Genomic DNA, 15,082 nt, shown 5'->3' on the forward strand with positions numbered 1-15,082 from the left:
AATAATAACATAGACATAATTTCTGTTATGGTAACAAAATGAAGTAAATAAATAATGTAAAATAATTGGAGTTCTTTAAATATGTTTTTAATAAACCCTTGACAGGTTTCCCCACTTGGTAATAAATTCTGAAATTGGAGGAGTGTTACAAAAAATTTATCTGCTTCCATATCTACCTACCTTCATTTTCTCCATCCTTGTTTTAAAGCCACCATTTTTTGTTTTCATTTGTTTCTAAATAAAAATATTTTAAGCACTATTATGTTCTCAAATGTTATGCTTAATAGTATGAACTAAAGCATGGTAATAAAACATTGTCCCTGAAGTGAGATGGTACATCTGCATAGAATACACAAATCTTGGATGTGAGAAAGAGGAGTTAAGGGAGATAAATAAAAAGAAATAAAGTGATGGTGAAGGAAAGGGAGTAAGGAAAGAAGGGAGAGAAAGAGAGAAAAATGAATATTATATTCATATTATGAAAAAAATACACAGGACAATGACATATGGTAAGTAAATGCCACCTCAGGGACTACAGATTCCATCCTGAAGTTAAGAGATGATATTTAAGCATCTTAGTGTGTAACAGCAAGAGAAGAGAAGAAATATTATAACTTATAATATTTACTGCAAAGAATATTCTTTGAAATCTAGTAAGAAGTAAACTTAGGCATATATCTTTGAGATTTAAAAGAAGCAGAGGAGTCTTAGATGCTGAGGTTCATGGCCAAACTTTAGACAGAGTGCAGGGAATTTCATGAAAGAAGAGGGAGATAGAAAGACATGGAAGGGACAGGAGCTCCACAAGGAGAGCAACAGAACAAAGAAATCTGAACCCAGGGGTCTTTTCTGAGACTGATACTCCAAACAAGGAACAAGAATGGAGATAACCAGGGGGACAAGATGGCGGCACCAGAAAAACACTGTGTCTGAGGAGCAGGACAACATTTTCCATACAGCGACCAAGAGACTGAACTCTGGACCCTAAAACAACAGGGATCGTGTTTCCCAGGTGAGAGGAAAACCCCACGGTTTGGGAATGTTGGGTCCACTCTCAGGTCACCCAGCCAGAACCTGGAAGAGATCCCAGGTCATGCAGGCACTAGGTTGCCGGACCAGAGCCACAGGCCTATGTGTCTTGATCACCTTCCCATGCTGAACTGTGGGCACAATAACACCAGAGACTGGGAGTCCCAGTTGTGAGGAAAACCCATGGGGAAGGAAGGCAGTGGGACTGGCCACAGGTCACCCAGTCTTTACCTGGAAAAGGTCTCACAGACCAGCTGGTATGAGCTGCCATCACTGAATTGGGCTCAAGTGGTGAGCACCGACAATTGTGTGACCAACTTTCTGGCACAGACGGAGCTGTGTACCCCAGAGCAACAGAGACTGGGAGTCCCTGTGGAGAGAGGGCCCCACAGGGAAGGAAGGAAATGGTGCTGACTTTGGTCACCCAGTCTTTACCTGGAAAATGTTTAGCAGACCAGTGGGTATGAGCCGCAATCACTGAACTGGGTTCAAGCCTTGAGCTCAGAGAGTTGTTGCACGCCCAGCTCTCAGGCACAGACAGAGCTGTGCACCCCAGGGCAACAGAGACTTGGAGTCCCTGTCGGGACTTAACCACACAGGGAAGGAAGGAAACAGGGACCCGATTTAGGTCATCCAGTATACTCCTGGTAAAGGTCCCACAGACTGGCCCAACCCAGGGACCTGCTGTGCACCAGATAACCTGCTGCTACCAGGAGAGCAGTACTCACAAGCCACAGATTACAAATTGGGTACTGGGGCACAGAACCCCAAACTCAGACCTACAAAAGTCTGGGATCCCTGAGATCAACCCCCAGATAATGCTCCAAGGGGCAACCAGTTATCTCTAACAAAACTGACCAAACCAAGGGACACACAGGTTAGAGCAGCAGCTCACTAAATTTACAGCAAGAAACCCAGAAGCAGGGCAGCTGTCTCCAGGACTTCTACGGGTGAGAGGAGAGCCCTCTCACTAACAAGGAACACAGTTACCACTCAGGTCTCTATGCCAGAGGTGAGCTGTGGCAACTCCTTAAAAACACCGGCCATACAACGACTATTCCCAAAAAGCTGAGGAAGCTTCCTTCAGGAAAAACCATCTTCCTGCCAAAGGGATTCTCTCCACCACAGGACGCCAGGAACCACCAGAAACTAACTTCAAACACATAAGAGAGCCCAGTGGGTAGAGGCCAGTGTAAAAGCTCAACCAACAAAACACATAGCAATATGGCATCTCCAGAACCCAGTTATCCAGGGGCAAGTAGCCCTGGACACCCCAGCATAATTGAAATTCAAGAAGATAACCTAACATCTGTGCTCATGAAAAGGATAACAGAGGAAACAAATAAAATGCATAAAGACCTAAAAGAAGATAAACTCAAACAGATTATGGCCATCCGTAAAGAAATAGAAGAAGATAAAGAAAAACAGATTATGGCTATCCATGAAGAAATACAGGCAGTTTCAGCCAAATAGTTTGTGGCCTTTAGAGAGGAAATACTTAAATCACTGAAAGAAATAAAAGAAACAAAGGATTGTTCAAACAAACAGCTGAAGGAATTGAAGGAAAAACAGGAAAATACAGTCAGACAGGTGAAGGAAATCAACAAAATGGCACAAGACCTGAAGATAGAATTGGAAAAATCAAAGAAAACACAAATGGAGGAAATTGTGGAGAGAAAGAACTTAGGGAAGAAAACAAGAACTACAGAGGTAGGCATAACCAAAAGACTACAAGAGATGAAAGAAAGAATCTCAGGTGTGGAAGGATACAATGGAAAAAAATCAATGTATCTGTCAAAGAAAATGTTAAATCTAAAAAATTCCTGACACAGACCGTCCAAGAAATTCAAGACAACATAAAAAGACAAAACTTAAGAATAATAGGAATAGAGGAAAAAAGAAGATTCCCTGCTCCAAGGCCCAGAAAATATTTTCAACAAAATCATTGAAGAAAATTTCCCCAAATTACAGGAGAGGCCAATAAGAATACAAGAGGCCTACAGAACACCCAATAAATTAGACCAGAAAAGAAAATCCTCCCACCACATAATAATCAAAACAGTAAGTATACAGAACAAAGAAAAAATGCTAAAAGCTACAAGGGAAAAAGGCCAAGTAACATATAATGGCAAACCCATCAGAATCACACCTGACTTCTCAACAGGGACTATGAAAGCCAGAAGGGCCTGGACAGATATTATGCAGACCCTAAGAGAACATAGATTTCAGTCAAGGCTACTACTATACCCAGCAAAACTCTCAGTCCTCACAGACGAAGAAAACAAGATATTCAATGACAAAAAAAATTTCAACAATACCTACATACAAATCCAGCGTTACAGAAGACACTAGAAGGGAAAATACATCACAAGAAAACTAGCTACTTTCAAGGAAACACAGGAAATAATTAACCTCACTACAGTAAAACAAAAAGCAACCAAGAACACAAACTTATGACCACAGCCAACACCAAAGTCAAAAGATCTAACAGCCACTGTTCATTAATCTCTCTCAACATCAGTGGACTCAATTCTCCAATAAAAAGACACAGACCAACAGAATGGATGCATAAACAAGACCCAGCAATCTGTTGCATACAAGAAACACACCTAAGTCACAAAGATAGACACTACCTGAGAATAAAGGATTGTAAGACAGCTTTCCAAGAAAATGGACGCAAGAAGCAAGCAGGAGTAGCCATTCTAATATCTGATAAAATAGACTTTCAACCAAAATTGATCAAAAGAGGTGGGGAAGTTCACTTCATACTCATCAAGGGAAAATTCCACCAGGAAGACATCACAATCCTGAACACCTATGCCCCAAATACAAGGGCACCCACATTTGTAAGAGAAACTTGATAAAACTTAAACCTTATTAGAGCCATATACATTAGTAGTGGGAGACTTCAACACCCCACTCTCAACAAAGGACAGTTCAACAAAACAGAAATTAAACAAAGAAACAATGTCTGAAACAGAAGTCATAAATCAAATGGACCTAACAGACATTTACAGAACCTTACACCCAAACAGAAAAGAATTTACCTTCTCAGCACCTCATGAAACCTTCTCCAAAACAGACCATTTACTTGGTCACAATGCAAGCCTCAACAGATACAAGAAGATTGAAATAATCCCTTGTATCCTATCTGATCACCATGGCATAACACTAGATCTCAACAACAACAGAAATACCAAATGCCTACACACACATGGAAACTGAACAACTTGCAACTAAATGACAGCTGGGTCAGGGGAGAAATAAAGAAAGAAATTAAAGTCTTCCTAGAACTCAATGAAAATGAAGGCAAAACATACCCAAACTTGTGGGACACAATGAAAGCAGTGCTAAAAGGAAAGTTCATAGCACTAAGTGACTTCAAGAAGAAATTCGAGACATCTCATTCAAGCAACTTAATGGCTCACCTAAAAAACCTAGAAAAAGAAGAAGCAGACACACCAAAAAGGATTAGACAGCTGGTAATAATCAAACTCAAGGCTGAAATCAATCAATTAGAAACAAATAAAACAATTCAAAAAACCTCTGAAACCAACAGCTGGTTCTGTGAGAAAATCAACAAGATAGACAAACCCTTAGCCAATCTAACTAAAAGGCAGAGAGACACCATCCAAATCAACAAAATCAGAAATGAAAAGGAGAACATAACTACAGACACTTAGCAAATCCATACAGTCATTAGGACTTACTTCAAAAGTCGATATGCCACAAAATTTGAAAATCTCAATGAAATTGACAATTTTCTTGATCGATTCCACTTACCAAAACTGAATCAAGACCAGGTAAATCAATTAAATAGTCCGACATCCCCCAAGGAAAGAGAAGCAGTCATCAACAGTCTCCCATCCAAAAAAAAGCCCAGGACCAGATGGCTTCAGTGTAGAATTCTACCAAATCTTCAAAAAAGAGCTAATTCCAGTTCTCTTCAAACTGTTCCACAAAATAGAAACAGAAGGAACACTACCAAACTCATTCTATGAAGCCAGAGTCACTGTGGTACCTAAACCTCACAAAGACCCAACAAAGTAAGAGAATTTCAGGCCAATCTCCTTTAGGAACATTGATGCAAAAATACTCAACAAAATACTTGCAAACCGAATACAAGAACACATCAATGATATCATCCACTATGAGCAAGTAGGCTTCATCCCAGGTATGTAGGAGTGGTTCAGTATATGGAAATCCATCAATGTGATCCACCATATTAACAAAATGAAAGAAAAAACCACATGACAGTCTCCTTAGATGTTAAAAAGAAAAAGCATTTGATAAAATCCAACATCCATTCATGTTTAATTAATCCAATCTAACTAAAAGGCAGAGAGACACCATCCAAATCAACAAAATCAGAAATGAAAAGGGGAACATAACTACAGACACTGAGCAAATCCATACAGTCATTACAAAAGTCGATATGCCACAAAATTTGAAAATCTCAATGAAATTGACAATTTTCTTGATCGATTCCACTTACCAAAACTGAATCAAGAAATTGGACAGATCGGGGATCCAAAGTACATATCTAAACATAGTAAAGGCAATATACAGCAAGCCTATAGCCAACATCAAATTAACAGAGAGAAACTTAAAGCAATCCCACTGAAATCAGGGACAAGGCAAGGGTACCCACTCTCTCCATAGCTCTTCAAAATAGTTCTGGAAGTCCTTGCTAGAGCAATAAGACAGTTGAAGGAGATCAAGGGATATAACTTGAAAAGGAAGAAGTCAAATTATCACTATTTGCAGATGATATGATAGTATGCCTGAGTGACCCCAACAATTCTACCAGGGAACTCCTACAGCTGCTAAACACTTTCAGCAAAGTGGTTGGATACAAAATTAACTCAAAAAAATCAGTAGCTTGCCTGTATACAAAAGACAAAAAGGCTGAGAAAGAAATTAGGGAAATACCACCCTTCACAATTGCCAAAAAGGATATAAGTACCTTGGTGAGAACCTAACCAAGCAAGTCAAAAACTTGTATGAAAAAAATTTCAAGTCTCTGAAGAAAGAATTAGAAGAAGATATCAGAAGATGGAAAGATATCCCATGCTCATGGCTTGCCAGGATTAACATAGTAAAAATGGCCATCTTACCAAAAGCAATCTACAGATTCATGGCAATTCCCATCACATTACTAACAGAATTCTTTACAGACCTGGAAAGAAAAATTCTCAACTTCATATGGAATAACAAGAAACCCAGAATTGCTAAAACAATCCTCTACAATAAAAGATCTGGAGGTATCTCCATCCCTGATCTTAAGCTGTACTATAGAGCAACAGTAATAAAAACTGCATGGTACTGGCATAGAAACAGAATGGTGGATCAATGGAACCGAACAGAAGGCCCAGAAATAAACCCACAAACTTATGGACACCTGATCTTTGACAAAGATGCCAAAACCATACAATGGAAAAAAGATAGCATCTTCAATAAATGGTGCTGGTCTAACTGGATGTTTACATGTAGAAAAATGCAAATTGATCCATGCTTATCACCCTGCACAAAACTAAAGTCCAAGTGGATCAAAGACCTCAACATAAAACCCGACACATTAAATCGGTTAGAAGGAAAAGTGGGGAAGACCGTAGAACTCATTGGTTCAGGAGACAACTTCCTGAACAGAACAACAACAGCACAGGCTCCAAGATCAAAAAGCAATAAATGGGACCCTATGAAACAGAAAAGCTTTTGTAAAGGAAAGGTCACTGTCATCAAAACAAAACGACTGCCTACAGAGTGGGAAAGAATCTTCAGCAACCCTTTATCTGACAGAGGGCTAATTAATATCCAGAATATAAAAAGAAATAAAGAAGCTGAAAAGCAGCAAACCAAGTAATCCAATTAAAAAATGGGGAACAGTGCTAAACAGAGAATTCTTTGTAAAGGAATATCAAATGGCAGAGAAACACTTAAAGAAATGCTCAGGGTTGTTTTGATTTGCATTTCCCTAATGGCTAATGAGGTTGAGCATTTCTTTAAGTGCTTCTCTGCCATTCGATATTCCTCTCCAGAGAATTCTCTGTTTAGCTCTGTTCCCCATTTTTTAATTGGATTACTTGGTTTGCTGCTTCTCAGCTTCTTTAGTTCTTTATATATACTGGATATGAGTCCTCTGTCAGATAAAGGGTTGGTGAAGATTCTTTCCCAATCTGTAGGCAGTCACTCTGTTTTGATGACGGTGTCCTTTGCTTTACAGAAGCTTTTCAGTTTCATGAGGTCCCATTTATTGATTGTTGTTCTTAGAGCCTGTGCTGTTCTATTCATGGAGATAACCTAGAACCCCTGCACAGATGTAACCCATGGCAGTTCAGTGTCCAAGTGGGTTACATAGTAATGGGAAGAGGGACTGCCTCTGACATAATCTGATTGGCCTGCTCTTTGATCACCTCCCCCTGAGGGAGAAGCAACCTTGCCAGGCCACAGAAGAGAACAACGCAACCACTTTTGATGAGAACTGATAGACTAAGATCAGAAAGAAGGAGAGAGGATCCTCCCCTATCAGTGGACTTGGGGAGAGGCATGCATGCAGAAAGCAGAGGGAGGGTGGGATCGGGAGGGGAGGAGGGAGTGGCTTATGGGGGGGATACAAAATGAATAAAGTGTAATTAATAAAAAATTTTAAAAAGTTAAAAAATAAAGTAATTAAACATTAAAAAAAAAAAAGAAATGCTCAATGTCATTAGCCATCAGGGAAATGCAAATCAAAAGGACCCTGAAATTTCACCTTACATCCATCAGAATGGCAAAGATGAAAAACTTGAGTGACAATACATGCTGAAGAGGCTGTGGAGAAAGGGGAACCCTCCTCCATTGCTGGTGGGAATGTAAAGTTGTACAACCACTCTGGAAAACAATCTGACACTTTCTCAGACAACTAGGAATAGTGCTTCCTCAAGCTCCAGCCTTACCACTCCTAGGCATATATCCAAAAGAGGCTGAAGTACACAATAAGGACATTTGCAAAACCGTATATGTAGCAGCTTTATTTGTAATAGCCAGAAGCTGGAAACAGCCCAGATGTCCCTCAACTGAAGAATGGATGCAGAAATTGTGGTACATCTACACAGTGGCGTATTACTCAGCAATGAAAAATAAGGAAATGATGAAATTTGCAGGTAAATGGTAGAAACTGGAAAGGATCATCCTATCCTGAGTGAGCTGTCCCAGAAGCAGAAAGACACACACAGTATATACTCACTCATATAGACATATAATATAGGATCAACCTACTGAAATCTGTACATCTAAAGAAACTAATCACAAGAGAGGACCCTGACTAAAATCAGGGTCATTCCTCATCCCCACTGGCCAAGAAGAAGGACATCAGAGGAGGAATAAAAGGAAACAGGCTGGGAATCTGCCACAGAGGGCCTCTGAAAGGCTCTGCCCTGCAGACTATCAAGGCAGGTGCTGAGACTTATGGCTAACTGTTGGGCAGAGTGCATGGAATCTTATGTAAGAAATGGGAAATGGTAAGATCTGGAGAGGTCAGGAACTCCAAAAGGAGAACAACAGAACCATAAATTTGAACACAGGGGTCTTCCCAGAGAAGATTCATACTCCAACCAAGTACCATGCATGGAAATAACCTACAACCCCTGCACAGACGTAGCCCATGGCGATTTAGTGTCCAAGTGGGTTCCATAGTAATGGGAAGAGGGATTGGCTCTGACATAATCTGATTGGCCTGTTCTTTGATCACCTACCCCCGAGTGGGAAGCAGCCTTACCAGGCCACAGAAGACTATGATGCAACCACTCCTGATGAGATCTGATTGACTATGATCAGAAGGAAGGAGAGGAAGACCTCCCCTATCAGTGAACTTGGGCAGGGGCATGTGTGAAGAAGGGGGAAGGAAGGTGGGATCAGGAGGGTAGGAGGGAGGGGCTTATGGGGGATACTAAGTGAATAAAGTATAATTAATAAAAAAATGGAGATATCCTAGAACTCCTGCACAGATGTAGCCATGGCAGATCAGTATACAAGTGTGTACCCTAGTAAGGGGAATAGGGACTGTCTCTGACATGAACTCAGTGGGTGGCTCTTTGATCATCTTCCCCTGAGTGGGGAGCAGCCTTGCTAGACAATAGAGGAAGACATTGCAGCCAGGCCTGATGAGACGTGATAGGCTGGGGTCAGAGTGAATGGGAGGAGGACCTCTTCCATCAGTGGACTAGGAGAGTGGCATGGGAGAAGATAAGGGAGGGATAGTGGCATTGGGAGGTAATGATGGAGGTGGTCTATAGCTGTGATACAAAGTGAATAAACTGTAATTAATATAAAAAATAAAAATTAAAAAAGAAAACCTTAAAAAAAGAAAGCAGAGTATAAACTGAAGAGAGTTTCCACTTTTCTCTCATGTGCTCTGAAGATAAATGTATGATCCTATGGTTGATGGATAAATTTTCTTTTGAGGAACACTTTGGGCACATAACAATTTATGGCAAGGGGTGAGGATGGATGGATGAAGAAGAGAGTATTGGGAGAGACAAATGGTTTGGGGGGATATTTTTGGGGCAATGTGGAAACCTGGTGCAATGAAAACACCCTGGAATCTACTAGAGTAATCCTAGAGAAGACTCTTAGTCATGGGGTATACAGAGCCTGTACCAACCATCTTCTGTAACTAGTCTTCTGGTAGTGGAAGTGGGACAGCAACCCGGCCACAAAACAGTCAACCAACAATTTGTCCTGCCTATAAGATGTGCTTGGGAAATGGTGTTACATAACATGTGGAGTGGCCAACCAATGACCGGTCCAGCTTGAGGCCCATGCCTTGAGAAGGCACCCAGCCTTGTTTTTACCTGGATGGCCATAAACAGGAGGCTGCATAGTCCAAAAAGTTAGGATAAAAACAAGCATGACTGGAAAAAAATAAGTCAATGAAATGAATCTTAATGATATTATACTATACTCATGGATAGGTGCCTAGTCCCATTTTCTTTAAAGATGTTTCATTCAGCAATTAATGGGAACAAATGAAGAAACCTACAACCCCAACATTAGCCAGAGCTCAGAGACCTCAGAAAATGAGGGAAAAGTGTTGTGGGATCTAGAAGGGCCAAGGGTACCAAGAGAACACATCTGACAGAATAAACTAAGCAAGGCTCACAGGGGCTCACAGAGACCAAAGTCTGCATGGGTCTTCATTCTGTTCTTTACATATATGTTATGATTTGTGTAGACTAGTGTTCTTGTGGGACTCCTAACACAGAGAGAGCTGGGATTGCCTGTGACTCTTTTTCTTTTTCTTCTGACCCCTCTCCTTCTACTGGGTTGTTTTGTCCAGTCTTGATATGAGGATCTATGCCTAGACTGATTGCATTTTGTTCTGCAGCATTCAGTTGATATCTCTGGGAAGCCCTGCTCTTTTCTCAGGGGAAAAAAAGGAGGACAGACCTGTGGAACTGAGAAGGTCAGGGAGAAACTGGGAAAGGTAGAGAGATTGGAAACTGGTTGGGATTAATACATGAGAGAATATTATTTTAAAATTGAAAAACAAAACAATAACAACAATAAAAAGAACAAGAACAATTATATTGATCCCTACCAAATTCATATACAAAATTGAGAAAGTTCCAGAAATCTGTTTATGGGGGCAATCACTTACAACACCAACATTTGGGAAACGGAGAAATGAGCATTGCTCTGAGATCAAGGTTAGGCAGGGATACAAAGAAACAACACCCATCACAATAGCCACTAATAACGTAAATAACCTTGGTGTGACTCTAACCAAGCATGTGAAAGCCCTGTTTGAAAAACAAACAAAGAAACAAAACACAAAACTTCAAGTGTCTGAAGAAAGAAATTGAGGAAGATATCAGAAGATGGAAAGATCTCCCATGCTCATAAATCAGTAGGATTAACATAGTGAAAATGGCCATCCTGCCAAAAGCAATCTACAGATTCAATACAATTCCCGTCAAAATATCAACACAGTTCTTTACAGACCTTGAAAAAACAATTCTCTATTTCATATGGACCCCCCCCCCCCAAAAAAAACCCAGAATTGCCAAAACAATCCTGTACAGCAACAGATCTTCTGGAAACATCTCCATCTCTGATCTCAAGTTGTACTACAGAGAAATAGTACTAAAAACCCTGTGCTACTGGCATAGAAAGAGAATGGAGGACCAATGGAATCAAATAGAAGACCCGGAAATAAACCCACACACCTACGAATACTTGATTTTTAACAAAGATGCCAAAACCATACAATTGAAAGAGATAGCATCTTCAACAAATGGTGCTGGTCTATCTGGAGGTCTACATGTAGAAAAATGCTAGTATATCCATATTTATCTCCCTGCACAAAACTAAAGTCCAAGTGGATCAAAGACCTCAACATAAAACCAGACACATGAAACCTGTAAAAAGAAAAAGTAGGGAAGAGCCTTGAACTCATTGGCACAGGAGACAACTTCCTGAACAGAACACCAACAGCACAAACTCTAAGATCAACAGTCAATAAATGGGACCTCATGAAGCTGAAAATCTTCTCTATACCAAAGGACACTGTCAACAGAACCAAAGGTGAGCCTACAGTCCTGATGAGACCTGATAGGCTAAGCACAAAGTGAAAGTGAGGAAGACATCCCCTATCAGTGGACTTGGAGAGGGACATAAGAGGAGATGAGGGTGGAAATGGGAGGGAATATGTGTGGGGGCTATAAATGTGATGCAAAGTGAATAAACTCTAATTTATAATAAATAAATAAATTTAAGAAAATTTAATTTTGTAGCTGTTGGAAGAATAAACAATAGAAGTATAATCATTTCTGTATGTGTTTCACCTCATTAGGTAAAATTATTTTATATTTTTCACACATTAACATGTTTCATATAATTTAAAGTATATTCAGAAAGAAGCATTTTTTTTCTAAAATTTCCTTACCTTATATGTCAGGAGACGTTTTGTATAGTTAGGCACTATTATGGATTTATCTGTCACTTTTCCCACTTTGCAGTTTATAACAATGTGGTCCAAGGCCAAGGGTGTTGTCCCAATCCCATCTGTTTTAATTATGTGTTCTGTACCATCTACTTCATTTCGTATAGTAAGTTTACCCTATGACAAACAAGAAACTTTTAAGCTCTACAGCAGTCAGCATTCTCATCCTATTCAACTTGAGTGTCATCAACAAAAGGAACTTGTAATACAATGTTAACCACTGAAATTTCTAGTTCACATAAAAATTATTTTATTGAAGAATCTGCTAATGAAGTGCTCTTTATTTCTATCTTTCTGGAAATTATACATTTTACATAAGCAATCTCAAGCCTAGCAATTCTATTTGTTTTTACCACCTTGTTGGAGAAATATTGCTGAGAGAATTTTCAAATGTAGCAATGACTAGAAGCAATGATTTTATACCACTGAGCATGCTTTCTGAAAATAACTTGGATATAAATATCCAAAGACAACAGCATTGTAAGTGACATGATAAATATTGGTCCTTCAAAGTTAAACACGTTAAGCAAAACTATCAAGTTTATAGAATATGTAAAATGTTACTTAACATTTTATAATTAACTACATTGATTATTATCTACACATTTTTATTTACATGTTAATAATATAAGGAAGAATACATAATTTATACCATAATTTCACATTCCATCATGGGTTTAAATGTCAAAGGATATTGTATAGTTTCACCAGGGGCAACACGTAAAATTTGAGGTCCATAAAACCACTCTCCTTGTACTTTAACTTGAAATTTCGAAGGTTTCTTTGTTTCATTTTTCTAAAACATGGAAACAGTTACACATGTGTCAGAAGGATGATGGTGATAAAATTGAATTACATACTAATTCTTATTTTTAAGACATTAAAAATACAATTAGGCTGGGCATGGTTACACAAGCCTATAACTCAAGTACCTGGAACCCTTATGTATGTGCATCCCGGAGTTCAAAAGCAGGCTAGGATCTATTGTTGAGTTCAAGGCCAGCCTGAGCTGCATAGTGAGACCTGGTTGCAAATGTGCAAGGGCTGTAATAGAGTTCCGGAGTAGAGCAGTTGCCTAGCGTGCACAAGAATTACAAAGGTTCCAGTAGAAAAAGGGGAAAGAAAGAGATGAGATGGGACAAAGAGAGGTGTAGAATTAACAAAATTAAATATAAAGAAAATAATCACATGGAAAAATATAATAAAAGCATCCGTGTATGTGCAGGCCAATTTAATTTAATTTTTTAAAATAATAATCATAACAGTGCTTAGAATTAGTATTTGATAAAATAATTTAATTATTATGAATTATTCCATGAGTTATAAAAAATTTTAGAATGTGACAATTAAAAAGATCTTGTGAAGAACAACTCTTACTCAAGATCCAGCTATACCACTCCTAGGCATATATCCAAAACATTCTCAAGTACACAATAAGGACATTTGCAAAACCATGTTTGTAGCAGCCTTATTTGTAATAGCCAGAAGCTGGAAACAGCCCAGATACCCCTCAGTGGAGGAATGGATGCACAAATTGTGGTATGTCTACAATGGAATATCACTCAACAATGATAAACAAGGAAATCATGAAATTTGCAGGTAAATCGTGGGATCTCGAAAAGATCATCCTGAGTGAGCTATCCCAGAAAGCTATCCCAGAAAGATACACACGGTATATACTCACTCATATAGACATATAATATAGCATAAACCTACTAAAATCTGTACACCTAAAGAAACTAATTAAGAGGGAGGACTCTTGCTAAAATGCTCAATTCCTATCCAGAAAGGCGAAGAGGCTGGACATCAGAAGAAGGAGAAAAGAGGGAACAAGTCAGCAGCCTGACACAGAGGACCTCTGAAAAGCTCTGCCCTGCAGACTATCAATGTAGGTGCTGAGACTTATGGGCAACCTTTGGGCAGAGTGCAGGGAATTTTAGGAAAGAAGTGGGAAACGGTAAGATCTGGAGAGGACAGGAACTCCACAAGGAGAGCAACAGAACCAAAAAATCTGAGCACAGTGGTCTTTCCTGGGACTGATAAGACTATGCATGGAGATAACCTAAGACCCCTGCACAGATGTAGCCCATGGCAGTTCAGTATCCAAGTGGGTTCCATTGTAATAGGAACAGCGACTGTCTCTGACATGAACTGATTGGCCTGCTCTTTAATTACCTCCCCCTGAGGGGGAAGCAGCCTTACCAGACCACAGAAGAAGACAATGCAGCCACTCCTGATGAGACCTAATTGATTAGGATCAGAAGGAAGGAAAAGAAGTCCTCCCCTATCAGTGGACTTGGGGAGGGGCATGCATGCAGAGGGTGGAGGAAGGGAGGGATTGGGACGGGAGGAGGGAAAGAACCACAGGGGGTATACAAAGTGAATAAAGTGTAATTAATAAAGAAAAAATAGCATGAAAAAATAAAATAAACAAGTATTTGTATAGCAAAAAAAAAGTGAACAAATACCAGGTATAGTCTTGCACGGTAGAGACAGGTGGATCTCTGTGAGTTCAAGGCTAGTCTGGTCTACTAAGCAAGTCAAGGAAAACCAAGGATACACAGAGAAAACAGGTCTCATAAAACAAAACAAAACAACACAAAAAAATTGAACAAGCATAACAGAACCACTGCCTGATAAGTCTATTCAAGCATTATTTAATAGCTAGAGAAATTAAATGTTTGGTTTACTGAAGATCAATTTATGAAAATTTATGACAAATGGCCAATTAAACAGAGGTAATATGATTCCGGATGATATAATTTATTACTGGTCAAATATAATAAAAGGTGTTCAACAGAGGTTCTATCTATCATTATAACAAATTTTGGTGCATCAGTCTAACTGGGCTATATCTTTATTAATTAATTATTACTAATTATTAATTATTATAATTTACAGAAATTCCCCTAAAATTCTCCTACTTATAAGCTGTATTATTACTTTGTACAATAGGGGATAAAGGCTTTTCTTAGTACCCATGAACCTATCTTCTTCATATGTTTAAATCTAAAGAATTTGTAGAAGTGATCTGAGCATTTATATCTCAGGATGGTGATTCCAAGAGAAATA

At 39.2% G+C, this 15,082-nt stretch overlaps 1 protein-coding gene across 1 annotated transcript in view; it reads right to left on the reverse strand.

The window, feature by feature from the left end:
• The window catches only part of Cfap47 (cilia and flagella associated protein 47), a 446,261-nt gene that overhangs the window by 125,438 nt on the left and 305,741 nt on the right, over positions 1–15,082 (reverse strand). Inside the window, exons 48-49 of the mRNA XM_060374666.1 lie at positions 12,663–12,806; positions 11,954–12,127 (exon numbers count right to left, since the gene is read on the reverse strand). Of these exons, the coding sequence (XP_060230649.1) occupies positions 11,954–12,127; positions 12,663–12,806 (318 nt within the window). The remainder of the gene's footprint in view (positions 1–11,953; positions 12,128–12,662; positions 12,807–15,082) is intronic.

The sequence above is a fragment of the Meriones unguiculatus genome, chromosome X (genome assembly GCF_030254825.1).
Source record: "Meriones unguiculatus strain TT.TT164.6M chromosome X, Bangor_MerUng_6.1, whole genome shotgun sequence".
Taxonomy (NCBI): Eukaryota; Metazoa; Chordata; class Mammalia; order Rodentia; family Muridae; genus Meriones; species Meriones unguiculatus.